This window comes from Pimephales promelas, chromosome 20 (genome assembly GCF_988280905.1).
Source record: "Pimephales promelas chromosome 20, fPimPro1.hap1.1, whole genome shotgun sequence".
In the NCBI taxonomy this organism is placed as follows: domain Eukaryota; kingdom Metazoa; phylum Chordata; class Actinopteri; order Cypriniformes; family Leuciscidae; genus Pimephales; species Pimephales promelas.
In genome coordinates, this window is record NC_142788.1 from 797,178 (window position 1) to 824,907 (window position 27,730).

Sequence of the window (27,730 nt, forward strand, 5' to 3'; positions counted from 1 at the left end):
TCAATCAAGATAAACTATCCATGCATTACAAAACTGAGATGGCATTTTAAAATATGAATATAGTAATATTTAAAGCGGCACTCCAAATAAAAAGGTAAATTCTGCCATATTTATTTATCTATGGTCATTCTCATAGACATATACACTAGACCTCACCTGGGGGTTCTAAGCATGCGTCAAAACCGCCGCCATCTTGGAACAGGGGTCTTGTCATAGGAAGTAGCTAGGTAACGCTGCTATCTCTGCCTTTACGTCGAATTCATTGATGGTGGCGGACTTTTGTGCAGCGTATGATGTTCACGGATGAAATCTGAACTAGGAAGAATGTTTTTGAAAAAAAAAAAATAATTTTCTTTCTGGAATCAATGATAAATACATGTCTGACCGTTGGAAAAAAACAAAAAAACAAGAAAAATCGCATTCATGATGATTTATGGTGATTTACTGTGTCTACTACATTGACGCTGATGCATTAAAGTGGAGGGGCTCCCCTGTTTCAAGATGGCGGCTCTATTGACGCATTCGTTCCAATGAACTGCCGTAGCCAAGGTGACGTCTAGTGTATATGTCTATGGGTCATTCTTTTATCTGTAGAACAAAAAGATATGTTGAGAAATGTCTCTGGGTATTTATTTTTGTCCATACAGTGAAAGTTCAAAATATCTTCATTTGTGTTGTGCAGAGGAAGATGTGTGTGTGGAAGCACACGGGGTGAGTAAACGATGACAGAATTAGCATTTTTGGGTGGCATATCCCTTAGAAAACACACACATTTACAGATCATTAAGTGCACTGGTCAGACGTTGTGGTTCAGTTCTTTACTAAATGAAATCAGTGGAAATAGACAAGGCTCCATTTTTTTTGAAATACTGAATTAATTACAAATGTACATTTAGAAAAGTACTTAAAAATCTATGAACATAAATGTACACTGCTAGATATAGCACATGAGAACATTTTTTTATGCAAGAGATAAAAAAAAATAATAAAACGTTCACAGACTTTTCTCAGTAGTTTACATGAACATGTCCTGCTTCCACAAAACAAAACAAAGTTTATTTTTCAGCAATCAACTTAGAGTAAGTTGATATGGCAGGGTGAACAAACCTTCAATCAAGAAACACCAAACAGATTCATCAAAAAAAAAAAACTGCTGCACTTTACAGAACAATCTTTTCTGATTGAGATCCATCAATGTGCAGGCTTATAACAAGATCAGCCTATGATCACATCTCGACTGCTCAGCTCCGAATCAACATCTCCACTATTTTCCTATCTCCACATATCTGGCCTTTTTTCACCTCTAAATCTAACGCCCCGTCCTCGTGACCTCCGGCAGGCTGGTCCGTAACTCCTGTTCCGAACACTCGGGTCTGCCGGTCTGCTCTCATACCCTTCTTCCTGAAGCAAACCTTCTGAGTGATCACGCAGCGGACGTTTAAAACTGTTGTTCTCTTCACGAATGGTGTCCGGGGGCCCGTGTGCCGGTGCCCGCTCACACTCGCCGTGGGAGCCGCGTCTGTGCACCAGGGCAGCGCTGAGATTAATCGGGCTTCCAGGGGGAGTGGGCAGCAGACCGGATCGTCTTGGAGGGCGTATATTCGTCGGCCTCGGTTGGCGCTCAAAAGGTGCAGGTGGCTGCCTTAAGTTTTGAACCTCGCATGGATTTTGACGTAGTGTTTTTTTAAAATGAGTGGTAGTGGAATGGTTGGGAAAGCCAGATGAATGCTCGTCGAAACGCTCACAGTTTTGAGGTGAAGGTCTTCTCGGTCCATCAGGAGCAGGCTCTCTTTGGCCCAGAAACTGCTGCGGAGAATCAAAGCGAGGTCCCCTCATCTGTTCATTCATTGGATGACCTCTTGCAAAACAAGTCCCACGGACACCCCGTCTTTGTCCTCTAAACCCTCTCGGTGGACCCTCAGGGTATCGCTGTCCTTCAAACGGGCCGTGCGGGTTTTGAGCATGTGCACCCCGTCTTGGAAAACAAGTTTGAGCTCTTGGATCTTCTGCCTCCTCTGCAAACGCCTGAGTGCAGTCAGGGCCTTGTGGCTCACACATATCATGTCCACTCGCTTCAAAGCCCGAGGACTGGCCCAAGCGAGGCCGTCGCGGTTTCCTCACGGACACAGGCGGCGGCTCTCCTGATGGCTCCCACTTCTCAAACGGGGGCTGGAAACGCTCTCTGGGACCAGGAGGCCTGAAATCGCCCTTGTGCACAGGGACAGGCCCCAATATCGACTCTCTTCGCTCAAACTGGACAGGTTCGTCCTTATGAAAGTTTTGCTCCTGCGTGTAAGGTCTAAACCTTTTGTGAGCTAATCTATCAGTTTCAGGTTCTTCAGGAAAATTGCCTTCGTGTGACTGGGCAGGCCTGGGTTTCTGTGCTTGATGGACCTGGTCGTTCTCTCCGTGTGGAAATCTCCTGAGCATGTGGGGTGGATGTTTTTGGTGCTCATGCTCCCTTGGGGAGAACTCCTCCTCTTTTTGAGGTTGACTGTCGTGCATAAAAAAGCGGTCTCTTTTATTTCGAGGCAGTTCTCCGCAGTAGGAGTCGGGTTGAGATAAACGTCTGTGTTGCGAATGGAAAGCCCTTTGAGTGTAGTCTCCTGGATGTAATTGGTCCGTCTCATTCTGTAAATAATTCGGCCTCTGAACTGACGGCATGCCTCTCTGCTGCTCGATCTGGCCAGACTCGGGAAAGTGAGCCGTTCGGTTGTGTGGCGGACTGATGGACTCGGTCTTAAACGTGTGTGTCTGTGATTCTGATTTAACTCTGAGTAAAGGTAGGTCCGTCTCGGGCAGGAGTGGTCCTTCTTTAGACGACGAGTCGATTCTGCTCGGGGGCAAATGATCTCTCATCATTTCAGATCGTCTAGAAAACGGCTGGCTTTGGTCAAATGACTTCTTTAATAGCAGCGGAGAACAATCTGGATTCTGGAATGTCTGAAGTCTTGGCTCAGCCTCATGCTTTCTATTTAAAGGACCCCCTTGCTGAACCGCGGCCAAATGCTTGTCTTTCCCAGCACTCTCACTGTGACCCAATGTGTGTTGCATGCCCTCCCTGCCTGGCAGCGGGTCAGATCCCTGAACTGAGGACTGAGCGCTGCGCTCTGGGGACGGGCCAGGCTCTTGCTCGGTCTTTCGGGACGGGCCACTGTCGTCCAGTGCAGACCTGTTCCTCCGGCTGGAGCGTGAGGGCGTGGAGTGGCGGCGTCTCCTTCGGTGCCGCGAGGGCGACGACGAGTCCCTGTGGGGGTGCCGATGACGTGTCCGTGAAGACGCCTCTCTCCTCCGCTCGCTGTGACTCCCCCGAGAGGACCGCTCTGCAGACGAACGGCTTCGGTGGGCTTTCTCCGGGACGTCCTTCGAGGCTCTAGCTGTGTGCGACGCTCGGTCTTTGTGGTGTGACTTGTGTTCGGCCGACGACCTCCTTCTTGAGCTTGATGTGGACCTTCTGCTGCCTCCTTTTCTGTCTGTTTTCTCTGAACGTGAGCATTTTGTGTCCTGTAGTTGTGCAGTTTCTGGTGTCCCTTCTTTTGGCATTGCCGTATCAAGATCTACTTTCTCTTTCTTTGTGATTAAAGCTTCGTTCACCACTATATTCTTGGCCTCTTCCAGGTTTAATAATTTGTGTGCAATTTCTTTTTCTATAGCTTCGCATTCAGCAAGATCAAATTGCACATCCTGGCTTGCTCTCCGACACATACGTGGATCCCTGTTCTGATTAATCATTGGGCAATAGGGTGTTTTTTCTACTTCATCCTCTTCCTCCCTACCAAACGCTGTTGGAGGCGACATCAGAGCATCAGAAACTGAGAAATGGGCCATGGAAACACCAATGGCCTCCTTCTGAAGGCGAAGACTTTCCGTCTGTTCTTCTAACTGTCTTTTCTGTTCCTCTATCTGCCTATTCAACTCTTCAAGAATTCGTTGCTGCTCAGAGAATGTAGTACTTGAGATTTTATCATTGTAAAGGGGAACTTTATGTTCAGAGATGGTGGGTTTGTGAGGTAAAGAGTTACTTGTGAGGTAGTTTTGCATCTCCTCGAACACAGTCTCATCCTCTGGATCATAGGCTACATCACTGGTAACCATAGAGGACTCTTCCGTAGTTTTAGCCTCTGAGGTCTTGGGTATATTATTTCTGACAGTATGAACATTAGCAACTGCACTGTACTCTTCCTCTGGGTCATACGGTCTATCATCATCACTGTCATCCTCACCAAGGGCTGCAGATGAAACTTCAGGCTCCACAACATGGGTTGGACTAAAAGTAACCAGGGCCCCATTAGACATAGCCGGGTCATACTCCTCGGGGTCGTAAGGCCTATCATCACCCAACTCCATTGGATCATCATGTTTGCTGATCTGTTGACAAGGCTGAACCGTATCTGTTGACGAGCTTATTTTACACTCTGTGGCATCAGGGGGTTGTTTCTTTTGACCAAATAACGTGTTAAGGATGGTCTGAAGTGGGGTGGTATTGGTGGAGTCTTTGGATGGGCCCGCATTGACAGAAGGGGTGGGTTTCGACACAGAAAACCCTCTCGGGAGAGAAGACAGGGCGTTCAGAGAGCATGAGGAGTCAGGAAACCCAACTGAAGCTAATCCAGAAGGGTTTGAGTTGAGGAAGATATCAGCATCACAACCCTTAATGTTGTGTGGTGCGAGATCATTTAGTGGGGTGGGTTTGCCGGTTTCCTTTTTATCCACACAAATCAAGGGCCTAGACTTCTTTTCACCAACTTCTTGTGGCAATCCCTTCATTTTCTGACAGACTGCTAACCCCATTAGGATATTAGGGTGATCCTGTTCAAGCCCTAAGAGAGGTCACAACATAAAACGGTTAAAATCATCATCACCTGATGATGTCGAAACAGATCAGTATGTAATATGTGCATGATATACCTGGTCCCTCAATTGGAAGAAGTGCCGTAGGGATGGACTGTTTTGTAGAGAGCGGGATGAGGTAAAGATCTTTAATGTGTTTACAAATATTAGAAACGACCCCAAATCTCCTTCGACTATTAAAATATGAGAACAGGGACACGTATGCAACCTCCTCTTCTTCAGACGCTGGGTGAAACCGGATTAATGACAGCTCCTGTATTCAAAGAAATAGTGCAAATAGATTTGATCAAGGGCAAATAATGTGCATTTAACCCTTATGCTGCATTAGGGACATTTTTGGTCTTTTGCAGTTTAATTTCTTTGACCATTTTGGCTATTTTAATGCAAATGGTATGAAATTTGGCAAAATTGTGACTTTTTGGATACATGTAAAAAATGTGATCCCATTTTGCAAAATATGTATAACACACACTGTGTAGATCAAATAGTAACACTCAGCACCATAAAGACCAAAAATGGCCCATTGAAACCCATTAAAACGTTGTTTAAATCTGAGGCTGTCAGTAATACATGAAACATGATTTTTGCACAAACATCCTTTCATTTTGAAGCAAAAGCATTATATTTGCATTATATAGTGTATTCCACCAGATGACGTCACTACATATCTATTCCCTATGGGTGGAAATGCACCTTATTTTAGGCAATAGGCAATGTTTAATATGTGGCCATTTTTGGTCTCTAACGCGCTAAGTGGGATTTTTTTTTTTAAATCTGGCATAACACAAAATCTTTAAATGCACCAAAAATAATGTTGCTGCTAATCTTTCACATATTCAAGACTGTGATAATCCAAATCTAAAGTTTTCTCTTTGCATTTAGTTTATTGAAAATAATTGAATTTTTGTGTTTTTTCCTCTTATACAAATCGATGGTTTCGCCAACAAAACTTGTAATTAAAGGGTTAAAATCCTGAAATTGAATACATTTTTGGTAGTTATGATGAGGACTGATGCTGGTTAAAAGATTTAACTTGGTAAAAGTGGAAAATAATAATAATATATAATATTTTAGGCAATGTTTAATATGTGGCCATTTTTGGTCCTTAATGCACTCAACGGTGTTGAAAATCTAATGCAGCACAAGGGTTAAAATATCAGTATTTTTAATAATAAATTTGAGGTCATGGGCTTACCTTTGCCTCTGATGTCTTAATCAAATCAACATATTCCCAGACAGTTTGAGGTAATATCCTGCCTCCGACTTGTATAGTGTCTGGCAAGTCCTATACAGAGAAAATCTGTCTGTCATATACAGCATACTTCGAGAAAATAATTAGTACTAAGACAAGATTGTTCATGTTTTTGAAAGAAGTCTCTTCTGCTCACCAAGGCTGCATTTATTTGATACAAAAAAACAGTAATATTGTGAAATATTACAATGTAAATCAGCTGTTTTCTATATGAATAAGAATATAGTAAAGTGCAATTTAATCCTGTGATCAAAGCTGAATTCTCAGCATCATTACATAACATAACAGTCTTCAGTGTCACAGGATCCTTCAGAAATCAGTCTGATATGATGATTTGATGCTCAAGAAACGTTTCTCATTATTATCAATGTTGAAAGCAGTTATTTACATTTCTATTTAAGGATTCTTTGATGAATAGAAAGTTCAACAGAACAGCATTTATCTGAAAAAGAAAGCTTTCGTGTATTTTTAATAAAATAAATGCAGCCTCGGTGAGCAGAAGAGACTTTTAAAAACATTAAAAATACCAGATCATATTTAAATAATAACAATTATAATTTAGTTATGTTTAAAAAGACCCACCTCTTTCAGAAACTCAGCAGAGCCAGAAATTAAGTATCCCTTTGTGACGAATTTGGCCACAGTTGGCATGTTGAGAAAGCCTTTCCATAAAATGTTCTGTTTAGATAAAAACTGTCTTGTTCCTTTCTCACAATCTGCCCGCCTTGAAAAAGAAAACCACGTGATTAGAATGCATTGGTGCCACTTGTTTGAGCAATTATTGTATTATGTATTGTTACTAGGGCTGGGTAATAAATATCGATTTCTCAATATTAATCGATTCCCATTTTTACGAACCGATATCGATTCTTAAATCTCAAGAATCGATTAGTCATCCTGTTTTATTTGAATGAATGGATCATTGTATCGCGGCTGCGTGCATCTAAAAGATCGCAATAATCTTTGTCTTTTGTTACTATTGATATGAAACAAAGTCTCAATTTTCAAATTACGTCCATTTTCTTTAGAAATTCAAAAACATTAATAGCGTTTCGTCGCTGTGGCGTGAGATCGCTCTGGAGAAGCAGCAGCGCTGATCTCTCTTCCGGCTCAATAATACCAGTCACAGCGCCAAATAAACATGAATGAGCATCTGAAAGTGTGTTAAAGATAGAGCACAACTTATCCAAATCCGGATCATGTCACATTGATTCGCTCAATCAGCGTTTCAACCGTGGAAAGACGTCAGTTAAACAGCTTGTAATCAATGTATCGTCATATTTACCTCAGAAAACCCACATAAACTCGTTAGTCAGCTAGAAAAAATAACTACAGTAAATATATACACCATATTACATATGCATTATAATCTTAATGTTCTTCAATATTTAATGCATATTTGAATAAATCTAGCAAGTTTTTATGACAGCCACCATTTAAATGTTTATATTTCATATAATCTTCTTATTATAAAAAATAAAAAAAGTGTAATTTAAGTGATTGTATAGCTACAAAACAGTTCATTATTACCTTCATATTAGGCTAATGAAGCCTATAGGCTACAACTAGACTCCTATAGTTTACAGCATTAGTTAAGAGATTTGATTTCCTTGAGAAAAATGCCATTTATTGTATCTGATATCCAAAATAATCAATATTGAATTGGAATCGAATTGCAAGCTTGTGAATCGAAATCGAATCGAATTGTGAAATTTGTGTCAATACCCAGCCCTAATTGTTACGTCTAAGAGAAGTGTGCGAGCACCTTGTGGTTGAGCCGTATGAAGCGCCCAGTGAAGCTGGTGAAGGTTTCGTGAGGATAGACTTGGGCATCGGAGCGGGCACGGGCACGGGCACATGTGGTGTGTGTGTCTCTTTAGCCGGCTCCTGCACAGGTCTGGGTGTCTGCGGGTGTACGGACACGTGTGGTGTGTGTGTCTCTTTAACCGGCCAGGCTGGCTGCGGGTGCTGATGTGGGGTGGACAGGTGTGGTGTGTGTGTCTCTTTAACCGGCTCCAGCACAGGCCTGGGTGTCTGCAGGTGCGGGTGTCCGGACACGTGTGGTGTGTGTGTCTCTTTAACCGGCCTGGTTGGCTGCGGCTGTGGGGTGGATGCACACTCTGGGCCCGCAGACGAGGGCAGGGTCTGCCTGTACTGTGCAGTCCGAGGATCTCTCCGTGAAAGGGGCACAGTGGGAACCGCAGGGATCAGGACCGGAGAGAAGTCGGCAGCGGGCGCCTGGGACTCGAGGTCCTCTGCACTGGGAGAAGCCGGAGACTCGATGACGGCAGACTCCAGCGCTTCAGCGCTCATGTCCACAACACACGAAGACGGCTCCTTTTCGCTGTCATCCTTCATCGTCTTCATTTCGGGTTTCTTGGTTTCAGGATCGTTATCAGATGATACTTGGCCTGCAGGTGAGACATCTTTAATGTGGCAACTTTATAACCGTTTTTATTTTTGACTTTCTCTGGCCTTTGCTTGACATGCGAGCGATGGGAGACATTCACAGATACTATTTGTTGAGTCTGTGGTTTGCAATACTTATACTTGCAAGAAACTTCTTAAAGGGGTCATCAGATGCAAAATTTACTTTTTCATGGTGTTTGCATATAAATGTGTGTTTGCAGTGTGTGGACAACCACCATGCAATGAAAACAATCTAATCACTCTTTTTTTAAATCATATATATACGGCTAAAGTACGGTATTGCAAGTGTATTATGTAAACAATGGGCTTCATGCACAGCTGCACTACTTCCTGAACTTCAGACAGCTCCTTGTTTCCTGTCTGCCATTATTGGTCAAATTGATTAATTCAGGTGTGCTTGACCTCAGTAGTCATAGCAACAATAATCAGACACACCTGAATTAATCAATTTGGCCAATAATGGCAGACAGGAAACAAGGAGCTGGCTGAAGTTCAGGAAGTAGCGCAGCTGGGCATAAAGCCAATTGGTTACATATACACTTGTAATACTGTACTTTAGCCGTAATATGCAATTACTTCCAACTGTACTTTACTCGGATAGTTTTTGTCCAACTTAATTTGCACTACTTAAATCCATCTGTATGTATATATATTCATAGTACATATTCACCTGTAAACTCTGCTTATAGTAATAACTATCTGTATATTATTTTTATTGTACATATCTGTAAAATTCTGTTGATAGTGATATTCATCTGTATATACTAGGACCGCTGCTGTTCACTCTGTACATGCTACTAGGGATGTCACGGTACCAAAAATCCAGTAGTTGGTACCGATACCATTAAAATTTTACAGTTCTCATTACCAATTTCAGTATTGAAGAATTTTAACCAAAGTAAAGTATGTTACAAACGTTAAATGAACACCCTACAGAATATACCAACTTGTGGAAAATGGGCATTCGATGACTCCTTTAAGACATCTTTTTATTCAAGCTTTTAATTTAGAATTTATTATGGTATATTTTTTTCTCCTTGTTTGATTTATTTTGTTCTGTACATAGAAAAACCTTCCTTTAATGAGAAAGGCGCATTCAAAATAAAATATATTGCTATTGTTCTGGATACTGATTGGTAAAGAGCTATCCAGTCATTTAAAAATATATGTCAAGTAGATATAACGCATATATCTTACGGTGTATATTAAGTCATTTTTAAATAGAGTACCAGTTCTGAAGTACAGGGAATAACAGAGGCCAACAATGAACCAGATTTTATCAGATGTCACTTCATGAATTTGCTTTTAAAAATATTTAAAGTTTAATTATACTGTGAAATCTCCCTGGTTGAAGACAAAATCTGCAGGAAAGCAGTGCATAGAGGCCCTACCTGTGCAAATCCTGCAGTTGAGGTCGAAGAGATGGCGTTTGTGCTCTGTGGTGGAGTCTTTCAGCATGCAGTCGACCAGCCCTGCAGCGTCCGAGCTCGCGTCCCTCGCAGGAGTCGGCTTCGGTCGAGACACACACCGCTTCTCCTCCTGTGGACACACACATGCTTCAGTGCTGACCAAAATCTCCAATACACTCTTGAGAGTGGACGATCTGCAATGCGTTTGTCAAAGCCTTCTTCTAACTTTGTGATAACTTCATCTAGAAGTGCCACGATGGACTCACTGAGGTAGTGTTTGTGTTCGGCGTGTTCTTCCCCACGATGCCCTCTTCCTCATGAGCAGCAGCCGGAGGAGGTTTCTCCACAGCCGCAGAACAGACGGACGACGACGAGTCCTGTGGGAAACAGTCCAGAACTGAACATCGGCATCGACTCCTGTACATGGACTCTTCTCAGACTAACAGTTCTTTACCTGCACACGTGTCATATCCTGCTGACTCAAACTAATGAGCCTGGCTGAAGGCATGTTCCCTTTCAAGACCTGATGACACAGTTCCTGAAAACACCAACAGAATAAATATTCGACTCCACACATTATGAAGACAACTTTGAAATGAAGTAACTTTGAATGTAGGAAAAATGACCTTGTTTTTGGGATCTTTCAAGGCGAGGACGAGGCACTGGTGTTTATTCCTATACTCCTCATCTGTAGTGTAAGACGCATTGAACATCTCTTTCTCCATGTCCACAGCCAGCTTCTCAATTTCATTCTCAGAGATGTTCAGATCGTCACTCTGATTAAACCTAAACAAAAACATGATACAAGTCCCCTGTGGTGAAAATCCAGCTAATGTTGGTGTGTGTGTTGATAAGTGGACAGCATTGCTGAGTATTTCCTCCTTTAAACTGCAGTGAACCAAAGACAGTCTCAAACACATGCTTTGAAATCGCTGGTGTTTCTGACGTCACAAACCACCTTGTAACCAATCAGATCGTCAACCGGTGGATCTGAATGAGGGAGTGAGTGGAGGTGGGGCTCATTTGCATATTCATTAATATATTTGCATATTCAACTGTGTATACTAAATGAGGCAAGGGTTTCGAGTTATATTTAAGTTACATATTAACATATTTTTTGGTGATCAAAGATGAGTTTCAAGTAGAGCCCGACCGATAAAGGATTTTGAAGGCCGATACCGATACACATATTTTTTGCTTTTAAAATCCGATATTCCGATATTTTATTTTTCAGAATCGCGCAACAAAACATTAACAGATTTCCCTAACATTGGTTATTTTTGTAGTTATTTATGAGTTTTAACTGAAATAATATGATGATGCATTTTAAAAAGAAACTTGTTTCTTTTATCGCCACAACAGAACAGACTGATGATAGTGGCGTTAGCTTTGTGGTTAGCTAGTCTATGATGAGCCATAATTTAGCAATGGATAACGTCATACTGCAAATTATAAAACATACATTTTCAATATAACAGGCCAAGGAGAAATTATACGTCTCATTGCTATAACTGTCACGCGCTATTAAAGAAATACTTCAGTCACATTGTCAAAAGTTAAAAGGACAGTCAGTCAACTACACTGTAGCAACGTAACGTAACTATTACTAGCTAATTCCGCTTCACTCTCGGCTTATTTAACAGCAGCAAAACTGGACATGATAGTCACTTTTGTCCTGCTTATTTGAGTTAAGGAGATGTTCTTTTAATTGTTATTCAAGCGATGTATGTATCGTGACCACCTCAACGAGTGTTATCAACAGGGACGGTGTAGAGCGCCCTCTGGTGGACAAACTATACAACTCCAACACTCATGACATGGTTCAAGCTTGTTTCGTCCGTTTTTATATTATTTTTTAAATATTCATTTATCGGCCATTATAACTGCCGATACCGATAGTTTGGATAATGCCTAATATCGGCCTGCCGATATATCAGTCTGGCTCTAGTTTCAAGGGATAAAACGTTTGACTACAGGGGGATTTCAGGGGGCATAATTCGGACGATCGTTGAACATACATCGTTTTTACACTCGTACGGTGCATTGTGGGATAGAATGAGTGCACTCAATAACATCCCCTATGGTTTCAGACACCACTAAACGAATGACCCCTCAAATAGGTTCGACGTGCAGTCGCATACTAGGGTACAAGACAGCTATTCTGTGAATGATCCAGTAGACTTCCAGAGGTGGTGGTGCGGGGTCACCAGTTAGCATGTGTCATCTAGTTTAAATGAAGACGTTTCTCTGTCTAACCTGAGCAAGACTCTGCTGAGCTGGCGTCGCATGTGTTGTCTGATGAGGAGAGGACTGTCCAGCGCAGGCTCGTCCGCCGAGGGCCCGCTCGGAGACTCCACGGGGCTGCTGCCCTCACAGGGCCTCTTGCAGGACGCTAGCGGGCTTTTACTGAGAGCGCCTCTGAGCAGCTCCAGCCGCGGAGAGCCTGGCATGGTCTTCTTGGCTCGGGCTGGAGTGGACCTCTTGATGAGCGGGGCGGGGGGCGTCTCTCGGGGCGGGTCCGCAGGCTGGGCTGTGCTGGGACTGCACTCCACCTCAGCGGGGTCTTTAACGGCTGGAGAGAGGAGAGGAGGACATATAAAACACAAGAAGCATTTGAGGAGAAAAAAACACTTTTTTAAAAGTCTGGATAGGACGCTTTTACGCCCATTGAGGGACTAAATTTGAAATCTTTTTACAAAAATATTGTTCACCGTTTGCTGAAAAACTGGGCTGACCAATACCATTGTGCTTCAACGCATTCATTGGTCCTGCATGTTCACACACTTCCTAAATCCTACACCGTCATCAATGATTTAGACTCTAGCTTGATCTCTAATGTCTGCTAAACTACGTGTCCCATGTCTCCAAATCAAGACAACAGATGTGTGCATCATTCACCAATTAAAGCGCAGTCTATTCAGTCTGCGTTTAGCTGTTATGTGCTCAAAAAAACAACACAACGCTACATAATGATTTCAATGTAATGAACTTCAATTCAATATGTAGTGTTGCACAAATACCTATTGTAGAATATTAGGTAAACTTTAGCTTTGTTTCAACTAAATCTTTTAAACAAAAACTTTTAAACAAAAGTTGACGTGAAACACACTTGATCCAGTCAGTCCATTTAACACAGTGCTTCCCTGTTTCATAAGCGACGGTGTAAGATTTCTCCAAATTAAAAGTCTCCCCAAACCTCTTACAATGTTTTTAAGCTAAGTCACCTTTATTTCTATAGCACATTATACAATATTTCAAAAGCAGCTTTACAGAGATAACAGGAAAATAATGATTGAATGAATGAATGGGTGGCGCAGTGGATAAGACACATGCCTTTGGTGTGAGAGACCCGGGTTTGAATCCACTGTGAGACACCAATGTGTCCCTAGTTGCTCCAGTGGCGTGCGACCTTTGACATATACAGCAAATGAAAGTCTCTTTGGCTAAAAGCGTCAGCTGAATGAGTAAATGTGTAAAGTGAATAAGCATGAGCTTATGAATGTGCATGCACACCGGGAGAGAGCGCATCTGCTTGTGGATACGTACTGGGTTGGAGATCTGGAGCAGGAGTTGATGATGTGGCCGGCAGGTCCGGGTCCGAACACAGCGACGACTCGCTCGCTTCTTCTGGCTTGCTCACACACTCTTCTTCTGGCTTGCTCACACACTCTTCCTGCGCAGGCGTCTTGCTGATCTTCACCTTGAAAAGCTTTGCAAGAAATGACCGTTTCTCGCTCTGAAATGTGAAAGCATAGTTAACATAGTTAACACTAGAGAAACAAACACTCAACTCAAAACGTGAGTCCACAACATGAGTATTTTTCTTGTCTTTTTATTAATCATTTAACTGCATTACATTATTTTTAAAAGTCACATTTTTGAGTAGTGTACTTCACCATATACTACATATATACACATACCAAAAAATATATGAAGAGTTCAGATGCAAAAGCCTCTAAATGCCATTTGAAATTTTCTTCTTTAATGATGATTTTTATCAAACTTGTATATTTAACTTCAGTAATATCACTTAAATAACAATTAATAGGTAATTATCATTGGCATTCAAGTGAAATTACTGAACTTAAATATACAAGCTTGATAAAAATCATCATTAAAGAAGAAAATTTCAAATGGCATTTAGAGGCTTTTGCATCTGAACTCTTCATATATATATATACAAATATACTGTATATACACGCACACATACATATATACACATATCAACAAACAAAGAAAAAAAAACATAGGAATAAAAAGGCTAAAAATGTCTAAAGTAAATTTTGATTTGATGAGTGTTTTGAGGAACAATTTGGAGAGACGTGATAATATGATCCGTCATGCTCAAGCGCTGAAATATAACGCTGATACGCTCGAGAAGACCTGTAATGAAACCAATAGCGTGCAGCAAACCCAATGGGCAGGGAAATGCTTCGGTGACTGGTGTAGTGAGCATTGATTTTAAACAAATCACCAACACAGAACTGTAGATTTATAATATATAATATTTAGTAAGGTTTATTTTTAAGTGCAGAGAGAAGATAACGAAATAAACGGAAAATGAATGTTTGAACTATAGAGCTATATTTCTGAGGAAATATCACAATGTGTTGTAAAAAAATGAAAGAAAGGAAGTTTGAGCTTTCATGCATATTAAACGTTGTTGTTCTCGGTCAGGGACTATTTCACTCTAGCGGAAGGAAGGCTAGTGCCGTTATCATGAATACCTCCGCTTCAACCTTCAGCCGTGACTTATTCACGACAAAGGACAGCCTCTCTTACCTTATTCCTTATATATATATATATATATATATATATATTGTCTTTATCTACGCTCACCTATAGGATTATCAGGAACACCATGCTAATACTGTGTTTGACCCCCTTTCTCCTTCAGAACTGCCTTAATTCTCCGTGGCATTGATTCAACAAGGTGCTGAAAGCATTCTTTAGAAATGTTGGCCCATATTGATAGGATAGCATCTTGCAGTTGATGGAGATTTGTGGGATGAAGCTCCCGTTCCACCACATCCCAAAGACGCTCTATTGGGTTGAGATCTGGTGACTGTGGCGGCCATTTTAGTACAGTCAACTCATTGACATGTTCAAGAAACCAGTTTGAAATGATTCCAGCTTTGTGACATGGGGCATTATCCTGCTGGAAGTAGCCATCAGAGGATGGGGATATGGTGGCCATAAAGGGATGGACATGGTCAGAAACAATGCTCAGGTAGGCTGTGGCATTTAAACGATGCCCAATTGGCACTAAGGGGCCTAAAGTGTGCCAAGAAAACATCCCCACACCATTACACCACCACCACCAGCCTGCACAGTGGGAACAAGGCATGATGATCCATGTTCTCATTCTGTTTACGCCAAATTCTGACTCAACAGAAATCCAGACTCATCAGACCAGGCAACATTTTTCCAGTCTTCAACTGTCCAGTTTTGGTGAACTCTTGCAAATCGTCGCCTGTTTTTCCTATTTGTAGTGGAGATGAGTGGTACCCGGTGGGGTCTTCTGCTGTTGTAGCCCATCCGCCTCAAGGTTGTGTGTGTTGTCTGCATACCTCGGTTGTAACGAGTGGTTATTTCAGTCAAAGTTGCTCTTCTATCAGCTTGAATCAGTCGGCCCATTCTCCTCTGACCTCTCGCATCAACAAGGCATTTTGGCCCACAGGACTGACCCATACTGGATGTTTTTCCCTTTTCACTCCATTCTTTGTAAACCCTAGAAATGGTTGTGTGTGAAAATCCCAGTAACTGAGCAGATTGTGAAATACTCAGACACCAACAACCATGCCACGCTCAAAACTGCTGAAATCCCCTTTCTTTTCCATTCTGACATTCAGTTTGGAGTTCAGGAGATTGTCTTGACCAGGACCACACCCCTAAATGCATTGAAGCAACTGCCATGTGATTGGCTGATTAGATAATTGCATTAATGAGAAATTGAACGGGTGTTTCTAATAATTAGGCGAGTATGCGAGTATGCATGTATTAGGTGTTTCACAACTACTGATTTTTTCTAGTCGACTAGTCGTTAAATGGTTTATTCTAGGGGTGTGCGATATCACGAATAGTAAATGTCTCCACGATCTGCTTTAGAAGAAATATTGTAGTATGGTGTTACAGTGCATTCTATAAGTTCACTTCTGGCGCCTCCGTCTCAACTGTACAACGTGACGTAGCCTACACATCACACGTTAATGAATAGGTACGGGACACTGCAATTCACAAAAGTTCATTGTTTGCATAAGCCTTGCCGGTTAAACATTTAATTCACACTCTGATCTAACGTGTGCTTTCCTGAGCGCATATCCCCGACGCTCACAGGCATTAGAAGCCTGTCAAACAGCGCCTGAACACTGGACTAAGTTATCTTTCGAGTCTTGTTATGCTAATACTGTTAAATACACACAATGTTTACATAAACAGAATTGGCTGTGTCTAAAGTGAACATTTGAGAGAAAATCTGGTGTAATATGCGTCTATATTAAACACGTCGCGTGCTGGTCTAAAAGCGACAGTAGTACCCGTATTTTCCACACTATAAGGCGCACTTAAAAGCCTTTAATTTTCTCAAAAAAAAGACAGTGTGCCTTATAATCCGGAGCGCCTTATGTATGGATCAATTGGCTTTATGTACAGCTACACTACTTCCTGAACTTAAGCCAGCTCCTTGTTTCCTGTCTGCCATTATTGGACAAACTTGATTAATTCAGGTGTGTCTGATTATTGTTGCCGTGACTACTGAGGTCAGACACACCTGGATTAATCAATTTGGCCAATAATGGTAGACAGGAAACAAGGAGCTGGCTGAAGTTCAGGAAGTAGTGCAGCTGGGCATAAAGCCCATTGCTCGCGCTCGTGTCCATCTTATGCCCGCTTTGTCACACGGCCAGTTCAACCTCGTATAAATCAGGTTATGTGTGTAAGTCACATGCCCGCTTCCAAGCGCTCACTCTTAACACAAACAGCCAAACAAAACAAACAGCCAAACAAAAAAACAAACAGCCAAACAAACAAACAAACGGTCCCCGGCGCTGCTCGCACGTCACAGAATGTCCATCAAGCGCTCCCCGTTCACAGTAACCGGGTCGTCTCATTAAAAACAGCCAGCCGTTGCTGTCAGCGAGCCGCCGCACATTGAATACTCATATGAGTCAGGCTGCGAATGTAAGTTACGTGCCGCCCCAGTGCGCTCACGCTAATAAACACCTCAGCTCCGGTGCCGCGCACTCGCTGCATTCCCTTTAGCACATCTAGTGGATGCATAACACAAACCCAGTCAAACGTTTGAAAAATGTTGTAAAATAGGTCATTCATTGAAGGTGCGCCTTATAGTGCGGAAAATACGGTATATAGTACTGCCGCTTCTACTTAAAGGGATAGTTCACAATATGTCATCATTTTGTTTCCAACTAGTCGACTAAGGCCAACAGCGCCAACTAGTGGTTGTGACAGTCGACTAGTCGATGAAACCCCTAGCATGTATGCATATATATATATGTATGAATTATTTTATATGTCTTATATATATATATATATATACACTGTGTCTCAGGTAAAAAGAATGTCCTCTCACCATTAACTGTTTTCATTTCCAGCAAATGTTTTAACGTGTAAATATTTGTAAAAACACAAAAAGATTTAAAAAATGAGACAAACTGAGCAAGTTTCTTTCACCGTCAGCCAGAACTGGAATAACGAGTCCCTGAACAGAGGATCAATATGAAAGTAGTGGTCAGTCTGGTGGGGTAGTAGGGGTTTGTAGTGCTTTAACCCCTACGGTTCATCTCGTCCTCATGGACTGAGCCGATCTGCAGACGTTCCTCCACTCTTACACTCCCGCAGGCTCTCAGACACGTCTGGCGGGATGCATGCTGGTCTACAGCTGCTCTTTGGTCTCAGACTGTCTCTGGTATGACGACACTGCAGTGTATTGCTGTGTTCACGTCTGCAGTCCTCAGTCCTCCTGCAGCGGGTCTATGGCAGGCTTACACAGGCCATCAGGAGCTCTGAGCGTCTCTCTCCTCATGTGTTCAGAGTCAGTAGAGAGGTCTCTTTACTGTCCTAAGTGTGAGTGTAACTGTGACTTTATCTACCACCTGTGAACTTGTTTGTGTGTCTATGTGGTGTTTATAATCTGCTTTAAGACAGACCATGTAAATTCATAAGTCGACAGCATTGTGGAGTATTTTCTCCTGAAAACTGCAGTGAACCAAAACACGCTGGTGTTTCTGACCTTGATCCCTTGACCCTGATGATCAACGGGTGGATCTCTGAGCTGAGTGAGTGGAGGCGGGGCTCATTTGCATATACATAGAATCAGAAATACTAAATGAGGCAAGGGTGTCGAGTTACATTCAAGATATTTTAAAGCTATAAAGACATTTTTTCCAAGGAGAAAACATTTAAGTAATTTTGGTGATCTAAGATGAGTTTTAAGGGATATAATGATTGACAACGGGGCTTTAAGGACTGTTCCTCCGGTGCATGCGTGAGTGTAGCAGCAATGACAAGAAAGCACCACCTGAGAAATGACCATACTGTGTCTGGAATTGCCCAATATGGAGCACTATTTCTACAGTGGCACTACAGTGGACATTTCCCAGTGTCTTTTAGCCCAGGTCAACAACTTCTATACTGACAGTTTTCCTAAGGAATATTATTTTTTTCCCATGATTGAGGGCTTTCAGCTCCCCGTCAGTAAAAGCTCATGAAATTTGACACGTCAGAGTGGACGGCCATTAGGTCCTGGCAATAGCTGTATACATGGCATGGCTGGGATGATCTGTGTGAACATACATCGTTCTCATTGAGCCAACAAACATTCACACAACAGCGGCGTAGGGGTCATGGTCACCGTATTTGGGTCCTCAGCAATGGAAAACCTGAATTCAATCATGTGGAGGGGTGTTTGTCAATATAGTGCACCTCATTGTCTAGATGAAGACTGAACATTTATCATAAATATTAAGGTTAATTTACAAAAAAATAAATAATAATAATTATTCATTGCCCAGCCACGATAGCAGAACTGAGGTGTCTACCCAAAAAAGAGGTGGAATTGGACCATGGTGCATACTTTCTCCTGAGATAACCCCTTTCTCAGGGGCGGCAGTGGCTCAGTGGTTCATGTGGGTTGTCTACAAACTGGAAGTTCGGTGGTTCAATCCCCGGTTCCACCTGACCAAGTGTCGAGGTGTCCATGAGCAAGACACCTAACCCCAGCTGCTCCCGCCTTGCATGGCTGACACCAGTGTGTGAATGAGTGTGTGAATGGGTGAATGTGAGGCAATATGTAAAGCGCTTTGGTGGCCATTAAGTCTATGAACGCGCTATATAAATGCAGTCCATTTCAACATGACGTCATGACTTTTGCGTAAACATACACTCCACTTTCGAGTCAAGTGGCGTGTTCTCTACGCATTTTGAGCTATCTGCGTGTATCCATGTGTATGTCTACACCATTAACGTCCGAGTGATTCCGCGTGTCTGTACATGCCATCAAATGTCCGCGCGAAACGAAGCAAAATGTAGATCTACATCTGGGGAGCGATCTTTTTTATTTTTTTAGCATGGTAAGGGAACAGTCATAAATGCCATTAACCCCAGTAACGGTTGGGTTTAGGGACAGGGTTGAGGTAAGTCATATATTTATATATAGATGCTTTCAGCAGTGACAACATAAACAAACGGTACTGCGCATGTGCATCTGCCCCAAACTTAACTTCCGGCAGACAATAAGTAAAGAACCGTCCTTATTGCCAGACGTAACCTATCCGGATATTTATAATCTCGATCAACTATCTTTACCTCAACAAGGCAACATAATGAACGACACTCATCTCATTCGTGGTGATGGAAAGTGACTGAAGTGTAAACTTGAAGTCTACACATTCAAATACTTCATCATCGCATCATGTCGAGAAGACGCTGTTCTACAATGCAAAGATAGTTCAGCCACTTTGTTTTCATTTACCAGGGACGAGCATGTGAAGAATCGGTGGTTAGAGTTCATATTTGCAACGATACCACAACAGTATAGACCGATTGTGTTCATCATTTTAATGACGAATCATTCAAAAACATAAATGAATTCAAATGTGGATTAGCAAGTGGTTGTTCCTGAAGGAGGGCTCAGTACCCAGTGTATATGGATCAGCTTTCTCCTCCGAATCACAACCTGTAAGTATTATTAATAATTGTTGCTTTTATGGGTTTTGTAGCATCGGGGTGCGAGGAGGGAAGGCGCAATAACTGTGTGTGTGTGTGTGTGTGTGTGTGTGTTACGCTCAGCGCAGCTTCTAGGTCTCCAATGTCACTTTTTTAAATATGTGAAATGTTTGTCACTGTTATTGGAGTTGTCATAAAGAATAGAGCGGCTTGTAGTACTGCAGTGCTTTATCAATATGTTTATGCGTTATGCTAACAAACAATAACTGACTGGGTCTGTCATCTGACCAATCACCGCCGATTAGCGTCACGCAAAGGAGTGGTTTGGAAAAATGAGTCGTTGTATGAATCATTTGGGAGCCGGTGAGCAAATCAGTTAAAAATAAATGCATATTATAAGACAACAAGTGTTTTTTGTCATTGCATTCATGTAAAACTGTTGTTGGGGACTCCCAGAACAATATTAGGAACATTTTAAATGCCATAATAGGTGCACTTTAAGATGTAAGTGCAAAAGAAAAGGCATGAGAGTCGGTTGTTTTTGCCTATTTTATGTTTTCATTTGAAATGTTTGTGATTTTAATATAAGTACATGTTTACATATTTGACCACTTGCTTGAGAAACTTAATAAATAGAAGTAATGCATGGAACAAGTGGCTTACGTTGTTGAAATAATTAGTAATATGTTAAAATAAAAATAGTGAGTACCGGGGTGTTTGTGGTACAGCCTTATATGCACTGCAAACGCAGCATATAACGTTAAGCACTATAGCGCGTCCTGCTTCTGTACAGTATACACACACCGCACAGGCAATGCACACGGATTATGTGTGAAACCTGTGGTAAAATGGTGGGAACAGACTTTTCTGTGGGGAGTTGGCTGAAAAGCTTAGCCTATTTATCCCAGCTAGCCTCTCCTGCGCTGTCTCAACCCTGTCTCCTTCCCTTGAGGTTTTCTGACAGTCGGTAACTTATTGCATAAAAACTAACTCTGAGGTTATTATTGCAGTTGTTAGAACAGTCGAGTATTACAGAACACCATCACGCTGTTTAAAAAAAAACAGTGATAATACTATGGATAATCCCGACGCTACCTCGCTTGTCCATTGACAGACTGACAGTTTCCATGGTTTCTATGTCAACAATATGGCCACCGCAAACATTGATGATGCAGATCGAATATGCTCTATAGTATGATCATATATTTTGTCTATAAAATAAAACTAGAATAAAAACAGGATTTGAGTATTATCATTTTTTGTAAGGCATGAAAATGACTTAAGACTCGACTCAGACTTGTGACAAAAGACTCCAGACTTGACTCGGACTCCAGTGGTAAATACTCCAGACTTGACTCGGACTCCAGAGGTAAATAGTCCAGACTTGCCTCGGACTCCAGTGATGAAGACTCCAGACTTGAATCAGACTCCAGTAGTGAAGACTCCAGACTTGACTTAGGACTCCAGAGGTAAATAGTCCAGACTGGACTCGGACTCCAGTGGTAAAGACTCCAGACTTGGTAAAGTCCAGTGGTATAGAGTCCAGACTTGACTTGGACTCCAGAGGTAAAGACTTCAGACTTGACTTAGGACTCCAGACTTGACTCGGACTCCAGTGGTAAAGACTCCAGACTTGACTTGGACTCCAGATGTAAAGACTCCAGACTTGACTTAGGACTCCAGACTTGACTCGGACTCCAGTGGTAAAGACTCCAGACTTGACTCGGACTCCAGTGGTAAAGACTCCAGACTTGACTCGGACTCCAGTGGTAAAGACTCCAGACTTGACTCGGACTCCAGTGATAAAGACTCCAGACTTGACTCAGACTCCAGAGGTAAAGACTCCAGACTTGACTCGGACTCCAGTGGTAAAGACTCCAGACTTGACTCGGACTCCAGTGGTAAAGACTCCAGACTTGACTCAGACTCCAGAGGTAAAGACTCCAGACTTGACTCAGACTCCAGTGGTAAAGACTCCAGACTTGACTCGGACTCCAGTGGTAAAGACTCCAGACTTGGTAAAGTCCAGTGGTATAGAGTCCAGACTTGACTTGGACTCCAGAGGTAAAGACTTCAGACTTGACTTAGGACTCCAGACTTGACTCGGACTCCAGTGGTAAAGACTCCAGACTTGACTTGGACTCCAGATGTAAAGACTCCAGACTTGACTTAGGACTCCAGACTTGACTCGGACTCCAGTGGTAAAGACTCCAGACTTGACTCGGACTCCAGTGGTAAAGACTCCAGACTTGACTCGGACTCCAGTGATAAAGACTCCAGACTTGACTCAGACTCCAGAGGTAAAGACTCCAGACTTGACTCAGACTCCAGAGGTAAAGACTCCAGACTTGACTCAGACTCCAGTGAACCAGAGAACTGGTCATAAACAAAGGCCCGCAAACCTCAATGAACCGAAGTTACGTTATAAAGAAGAGCTGGCCAAAATTCCTCCAAAAGGATGCGAGAGATTGATACTGTCACACACCCATTATTCACTTCTTTGGTTTCAGTTTTCAGACAAGTGCATCCTGTATTTTTGGTTTTGGCCCAGAATTTTAATTTCAGTGCTTAAACACTTACTAATATATTTCACATTATTCAATAATGAACTTAAAACAGGGGCTTGTCAAACGCTTTGCTTGGTCCTAAAGTCTTCATTTTGCGTAGCTGGCTACAAAACAAAAAAGGTGTGCTGGAAACAGCTCATTCATGTTTCCGTCTCCCTTTGCTTCACACTCCTGCCCAGTCTGGATGAGATCGTCAACCCAATTGGCTTTATGCCCAGCTGCACTACTTCCTGAACTTCAGCCAGCTCCTTGTTTCCTGTCTGCCATTATTGGCCAAATTGATTAAATCAGGTGTGTCTGATTATTGTTGCCATGACTACTGAGGTCAAACACACCTGAATTAATCAATTTGAGCAATAATGGCAGACAGTAAGCTGGCCGAAGTTCAGGAAGTAGTGCAGCTGGGCATAAAGCCCATTAACACTTTCCCCAGGCACTCAACGAAACTGCCTCCGGATAACCAACCACAGAGAGGTTTATGACTTCGGCTTAAAGCCTCCTGCTAACTGACGGTTTCCTCTGTCAACTTCTCAGACGGATAGAAGACTTTCAGCTGATATGGTTTTGGGTACCAGAACAAATACAGGTTTATTAACTGATTTTGGGTATCAGACAATACTCTGCTGACAGTTTTGGATATCAGACAAAAACATAGACTGGATACAATATTCCTGGTGTGGAAATTCATTTTAACATTTTTGATCAGCAGGATATTGGCACAATCAATCAGAACTTTTTACAAAATTATTTTTTTGTCTTATTCAGAAGAAGGCATGAGAGCGAGTAAATGATTTCCCTTCACAGAAACTCCTGAAGACTCTGCATCAGGTATATTACAGTGAGAGGGCTGTACAATTCTGTGCGGTCAAAGTTTAGAGTTATGGATGTTAAACTGGCATTATGATTTGCACCACAGACCAGAGAGACGTATCTGTTACGGAGGAAATAATAATTACCTTGATAGCCGGTCCAGCCGGTGGAGCAGCAGGTTTGGTCTCAGTTTTGGGTTCAGAGAGAGACTTCATGGCCACCGCTGCATGCCGTACAATACACTGATGACCGCAGTACACCGACCCCAGCAGAGCGTCGTTACTGCAGCCTGGGCCCATGCATGTAGGAGAAGCAGACTCCTCCTTCATCTCCTCCACCTTCACTTCCGGCTCCATCACCTCCTCCTTCTCCTTCTCCATCACCTCCTCCAGGGGCTGCTCGTCCCCCACCTGAGACACAACACACCGATTAGATTAAGTCATTTCACGGGATCCGGGGGACTTTTGACAGCTACAGGGCTCTTGTTAAAACTACAGGAAGAGCTTTCACATGTTTGCATTCCCAGTCGGATCAACAGAGGGGTGGAGCAGGGCTGTTGAAATCTTTTACATTTGTTGTTACATTACAGTGGCCAAGTAATGATTCATTGATGATCCATTTGTCCACTACTAGCTGAACAGCAGCTCTGCTGGACAGACGACTCCTCCATAGGCCAGAGTGATGAAGCAGGAGGAGCTGGATTATATAGTCTGAGTGATATCAATCCACAATATGACCTGTAATGCAGTCTGAATCATAATCATACACACACACACACACACAGAGAGAGAGAGATTACCGGCTGTTGTTGTGAGCAGGGGGCACAGGTGAACTCTTCGTTGTTACCCTGCAGGAGACGAGCCTCTGCGCTGCTCACACACTCCACGTGACGCCACTCTCGGGACGAGCCACAGCCGAGCATCACCCTGACACACACACACACACACAAACAGTTTGTAGGGCTGGGTAATAAATATCGATTTCTCGATATTAATCGTTTCTCATTTTTACAAACCGATATCGATTCTTAAATCTCAAGAATCGATTAGTCATCCTGTTTCATTTGAATGAATGGGACATTGTATCGCATTAGCTAATATTGTATTTTTATCAGCTAATACTGCAGCCACTTCTCAAGTAAACATGTTTTGTGGGGGAAAAAAAAGGTTTAATTTCCCACAAGCTTCCTGGAATAATGCAGCGTTTGCTTGAATACTGGCGGAGGAACATGGATTTGGTATTTAGATGAAGCTGGTAAACTCATCTGCACTCTTACTCAAGCCTCTGCTCTCCACTGAACACTATAGACCTGTTACAGTGAGTGTGTATTACACATCTTAAAAATAAAATACTAAATCTGGAAAAGAGCATTTAGTACATCTGACCTAACATCCTGTTGGCATAGCTATGAAAGACGTTGGGGTTGAGCTTTTTAAAATCTAACAATGTTTTCAGGTGGCACTGGCTACAGGTATAAACAATTTTAATTTAAGACTTTTTAAGACTTTTTAATACCACTTCTAAAATAAATTTAAGACCAAACTTACGATGGAAATATAAATTAAAAATGAAAATATACAGTAATATTTCCAAGTAAACACACTGTCTGTTCAAAATGGTAAAATAACCAATTGTCAATTGCGTACATGCGGTCGCCTGTGGTGGAGTGAAAAGAAATATAGAAGGCGTTTTTACTTTTTATGAATGTCTTAAGCCTTGTATGTTTTAAATAATAAAGTATATTGATAAAGGCTTAAATTTAGTTTTATTAAAGGCAGAGAACCAGTTTATTTATAGTGTACTGATAATGGTTTCATATAATTAGTTTATTAATTAAACTAATAAAAAGATAAAAAGACTTTGAGATATGTTTGGTTATTGTGCCTTTTAATTTAATAAAATAAAATTAATTTGCTATATTTCAGATCAATATTTATTTTCCTTAATTTTAATTAACCCTAACTTTATTCTCATCATAAGAATTATAAATAATTGATTTCCGTATAAAATAATACTACAAGCAGAATAGTACCCTTACGTAGAAAATATTCGACCTGGCTGGCAGAACGATGCATCTTTGCGGTGACATGACAAACATATTTAAGACCTATCCAATCTGAATTTAAGACAATTTAATACTTAAGGCCTTATTTTTAGGAAAATTGATTTAAGACTTTTTAACGACCCGCGGCCACCCTGGTTTTACACAGCTCTCTGGAATACTGGATTCTGATTGGTCAGTCCCAGCATCCGGGTAACTGAAACCGCTGCTACGTAAAGCTGTTTCTCACACACCACTCACTCGCTTATACACAACCGGTGCCGTCTGGAGTCACTGTCGTGTTGCACAATGAAATGAAAGTACAGAGTCAGAGCTCACCTGTCACACACAGCGTCCGGACCCGTGCTCTCGCTGCGGGATTCAGGGATCTGGTCCTCTCCTCCAGCCTGTTCCTCAGAGTCCGCCTCCGCTCTCTCAGCAGGGACTGGAGAACACACCTGTCCCGCTCCTGATGAGTACACCTGTCCTGCTCCTGAATCCCCATCTGAAGAGCAGACCTGTCCCAATCCTGAAGAGTACACCTGTCCTGCTCCAGAATCACACACCTGTTCTGCTCCTGAATCCCTATCTGAAGAGTACACCTGTCCCAATCCTGAAGAGTACACCTGTCCCGCTCCTGAATCCTCATCTGAAGAGCACACCTGTCCCGCTCCTGATGTGAGGACACCTGTGACATCTGTCCAGCTCCCATCCTCCTGTCCCATCAGGACTGGCGTCCCTACACCCCCGTCTCCCTCGTCTCCCTGCTCCTGCATCCGCCGGGCCACGGCCCGCTTGCGGATCTCCTGCAGATTGAGATCATCGCTGTCTTCGGCTCGATCCGACGAGGCTCCTGCGCTGCCGTGCTCCTCGTCCGGGTTCAGCTCCGCGGGGACACCCCTCAGCCCTTCCTCATCCTCCTCTTCATCAGCGGTGTGTGTGAGCGCTCGTCCTCGCACCCCGCGGCCACGTTTGCAGGCCGGAGCGTTCCCGCCAGCCTCAGATGCGCGTTTGGCCCGGCCACGCCCCCTGCCCCGCCCCCGACCCCTGGGTCGACCCCGGGACCGCGGGGCGGGGGGGCTGCTGTCCGACGAGGCCACGGCCTCCATGAACTCACGGCGGGCGATGGTGCTCCGCCGGAAACCCCAGGTCTTGGCCTCAGCGCTGGAGCCGTCCTCCATCTGACACACAGCAGAAAACACACATCAGGATCTACTTCAAGAGCACATACTGCACACAGCATCACTGCTGCTTTGCTCTAAAACAGGGACTGGCTACAAGAGAATTACAATGCATTTTCTGTTTAGTTTAGTTTGGTTCACTTTCACACGGCAACATTTCAAAGTGTGTTCAAAACAATGTGTTTCATCAAGTCACATGGCGGTAAAACTGATCTCTCATTGGTCAGTTCAACTGTTACGTTCTTCCTAGCATCGCATGTCTGTCGTTACACAAACACTTCAGTTACACAAGTGTTTATAAGCCTTCATTCCCGAGAGAGAGAGCGAGAAACAGACAGAGAGAGAGAGAGAGAGAGAGAGAGAGAGAGAGAGAGAGAGAGAGAGAGAGAGAGTGGTTCATCACGACAGCATGTTTAATGCACCTGTTAGTGAGATGAGGAGGCTGTAGTGACTGCTGAGGTCAAAAACACCTCGTTCAGGACCCGGTGTGGATCATATAAGCCTAAACGAACCGGTTCAGACACTCTAGTGTCTCAAGCTAAAACATTAGCACTGGGTCTCAGTCACAAGCCACTGAAAGAAAAAAATGCAGTCAAACTCAGGAATTAACGGATCAAACTCACTTTCATTTGCTAGACAATTAAAACCCATCATTAAACTCCCAAATGATGTGACCAGGAGTCAGCCAGCACACCGCAGACAGAGAGAGAGAGAGAGAGAGAGAGCAACTGAACTGAAGTCTATGGCTGTTACTAAAGCTCCATCTCTCCGGCGCGAGCGAGCGTTGATCTGTGAACACAATGAAATATGATAAACTCACGCTTCACCGCAGGCTCACTCCGCACGGTCCGCGTTTACATGCACACTTCGGTTTGAACTAAACGTATGATTGATTAGTGTTGTAAACTGCACTCAAACAAATAAACACGCAGTGTGAGTGTTCTTCCATTTTGTCCGTGAGAGGGGCGTGACGCACTGCATGACGAGTAGAGGCGCCAAGCGACGCG

At 42.8% G+C, this 27,730-nt stretch overlaps 1 protein-coding gene across 3 annotated transcripts; it reads right to left on the minus strand.

The window, feature by feature from the left end:
- Window positions 1-803: 803 nt before the first annotated feature.
- LOC120479057 (uncharacterized) lies at window positions 804-27,708 on the minus strand. Of its 3 annotated transcripts, XM_039671335.2 has the most exons (16): window positions 27,544-27,708; window positions 27,146-27,296; window positions 25,882-26,723; window positions 24,301-24,427; window positions 23,648-23,911; window positions 13,489-13,678; window positions 12,199-12,514; window positions 10,569-10,728; window positions 10,397-10,480; window positions 10,209-10,319; window positions 9,925-10,072; window positions 7,869-8,514; window positions 6,686-6,827; window positions 6,047-6,136; window positions 4,909-5,104; window positions 804-4,820 (listed from the first exon to the last, which is right to left on the minus strand). In XM_039671335.2, the coding sequence occupies exons 3-16, from the start codon at window positions 26,721-26,723 to the stop codon at window positions 1,273-1,275; spliced, it is 6,864 nt and encodes a 2,287-aa protein (XP_039527269.2). In that variant the 5' UTR covers window positions 27,146-27,296; window positions 27,544-27,708; the 3' UTR covers window positions 804-1,272. The 3 variants fall into 3 exon arrangements, with proteins under 3 accessions (XP_039527269.2, XP_039527268.2, XP_039527267.2); XM_039671334.2 differs by lacking the exon at window positions 27,146-27,296; XM_039671333.2 differs by lacking the exons at window positions 27,146-27,296; window positions 27,544-27,708 and adding an exon at window positions 27,347-27,537.
- Between the last annotated feature and the right edge of the window lie 22 nt (window positions 27,709-27,730).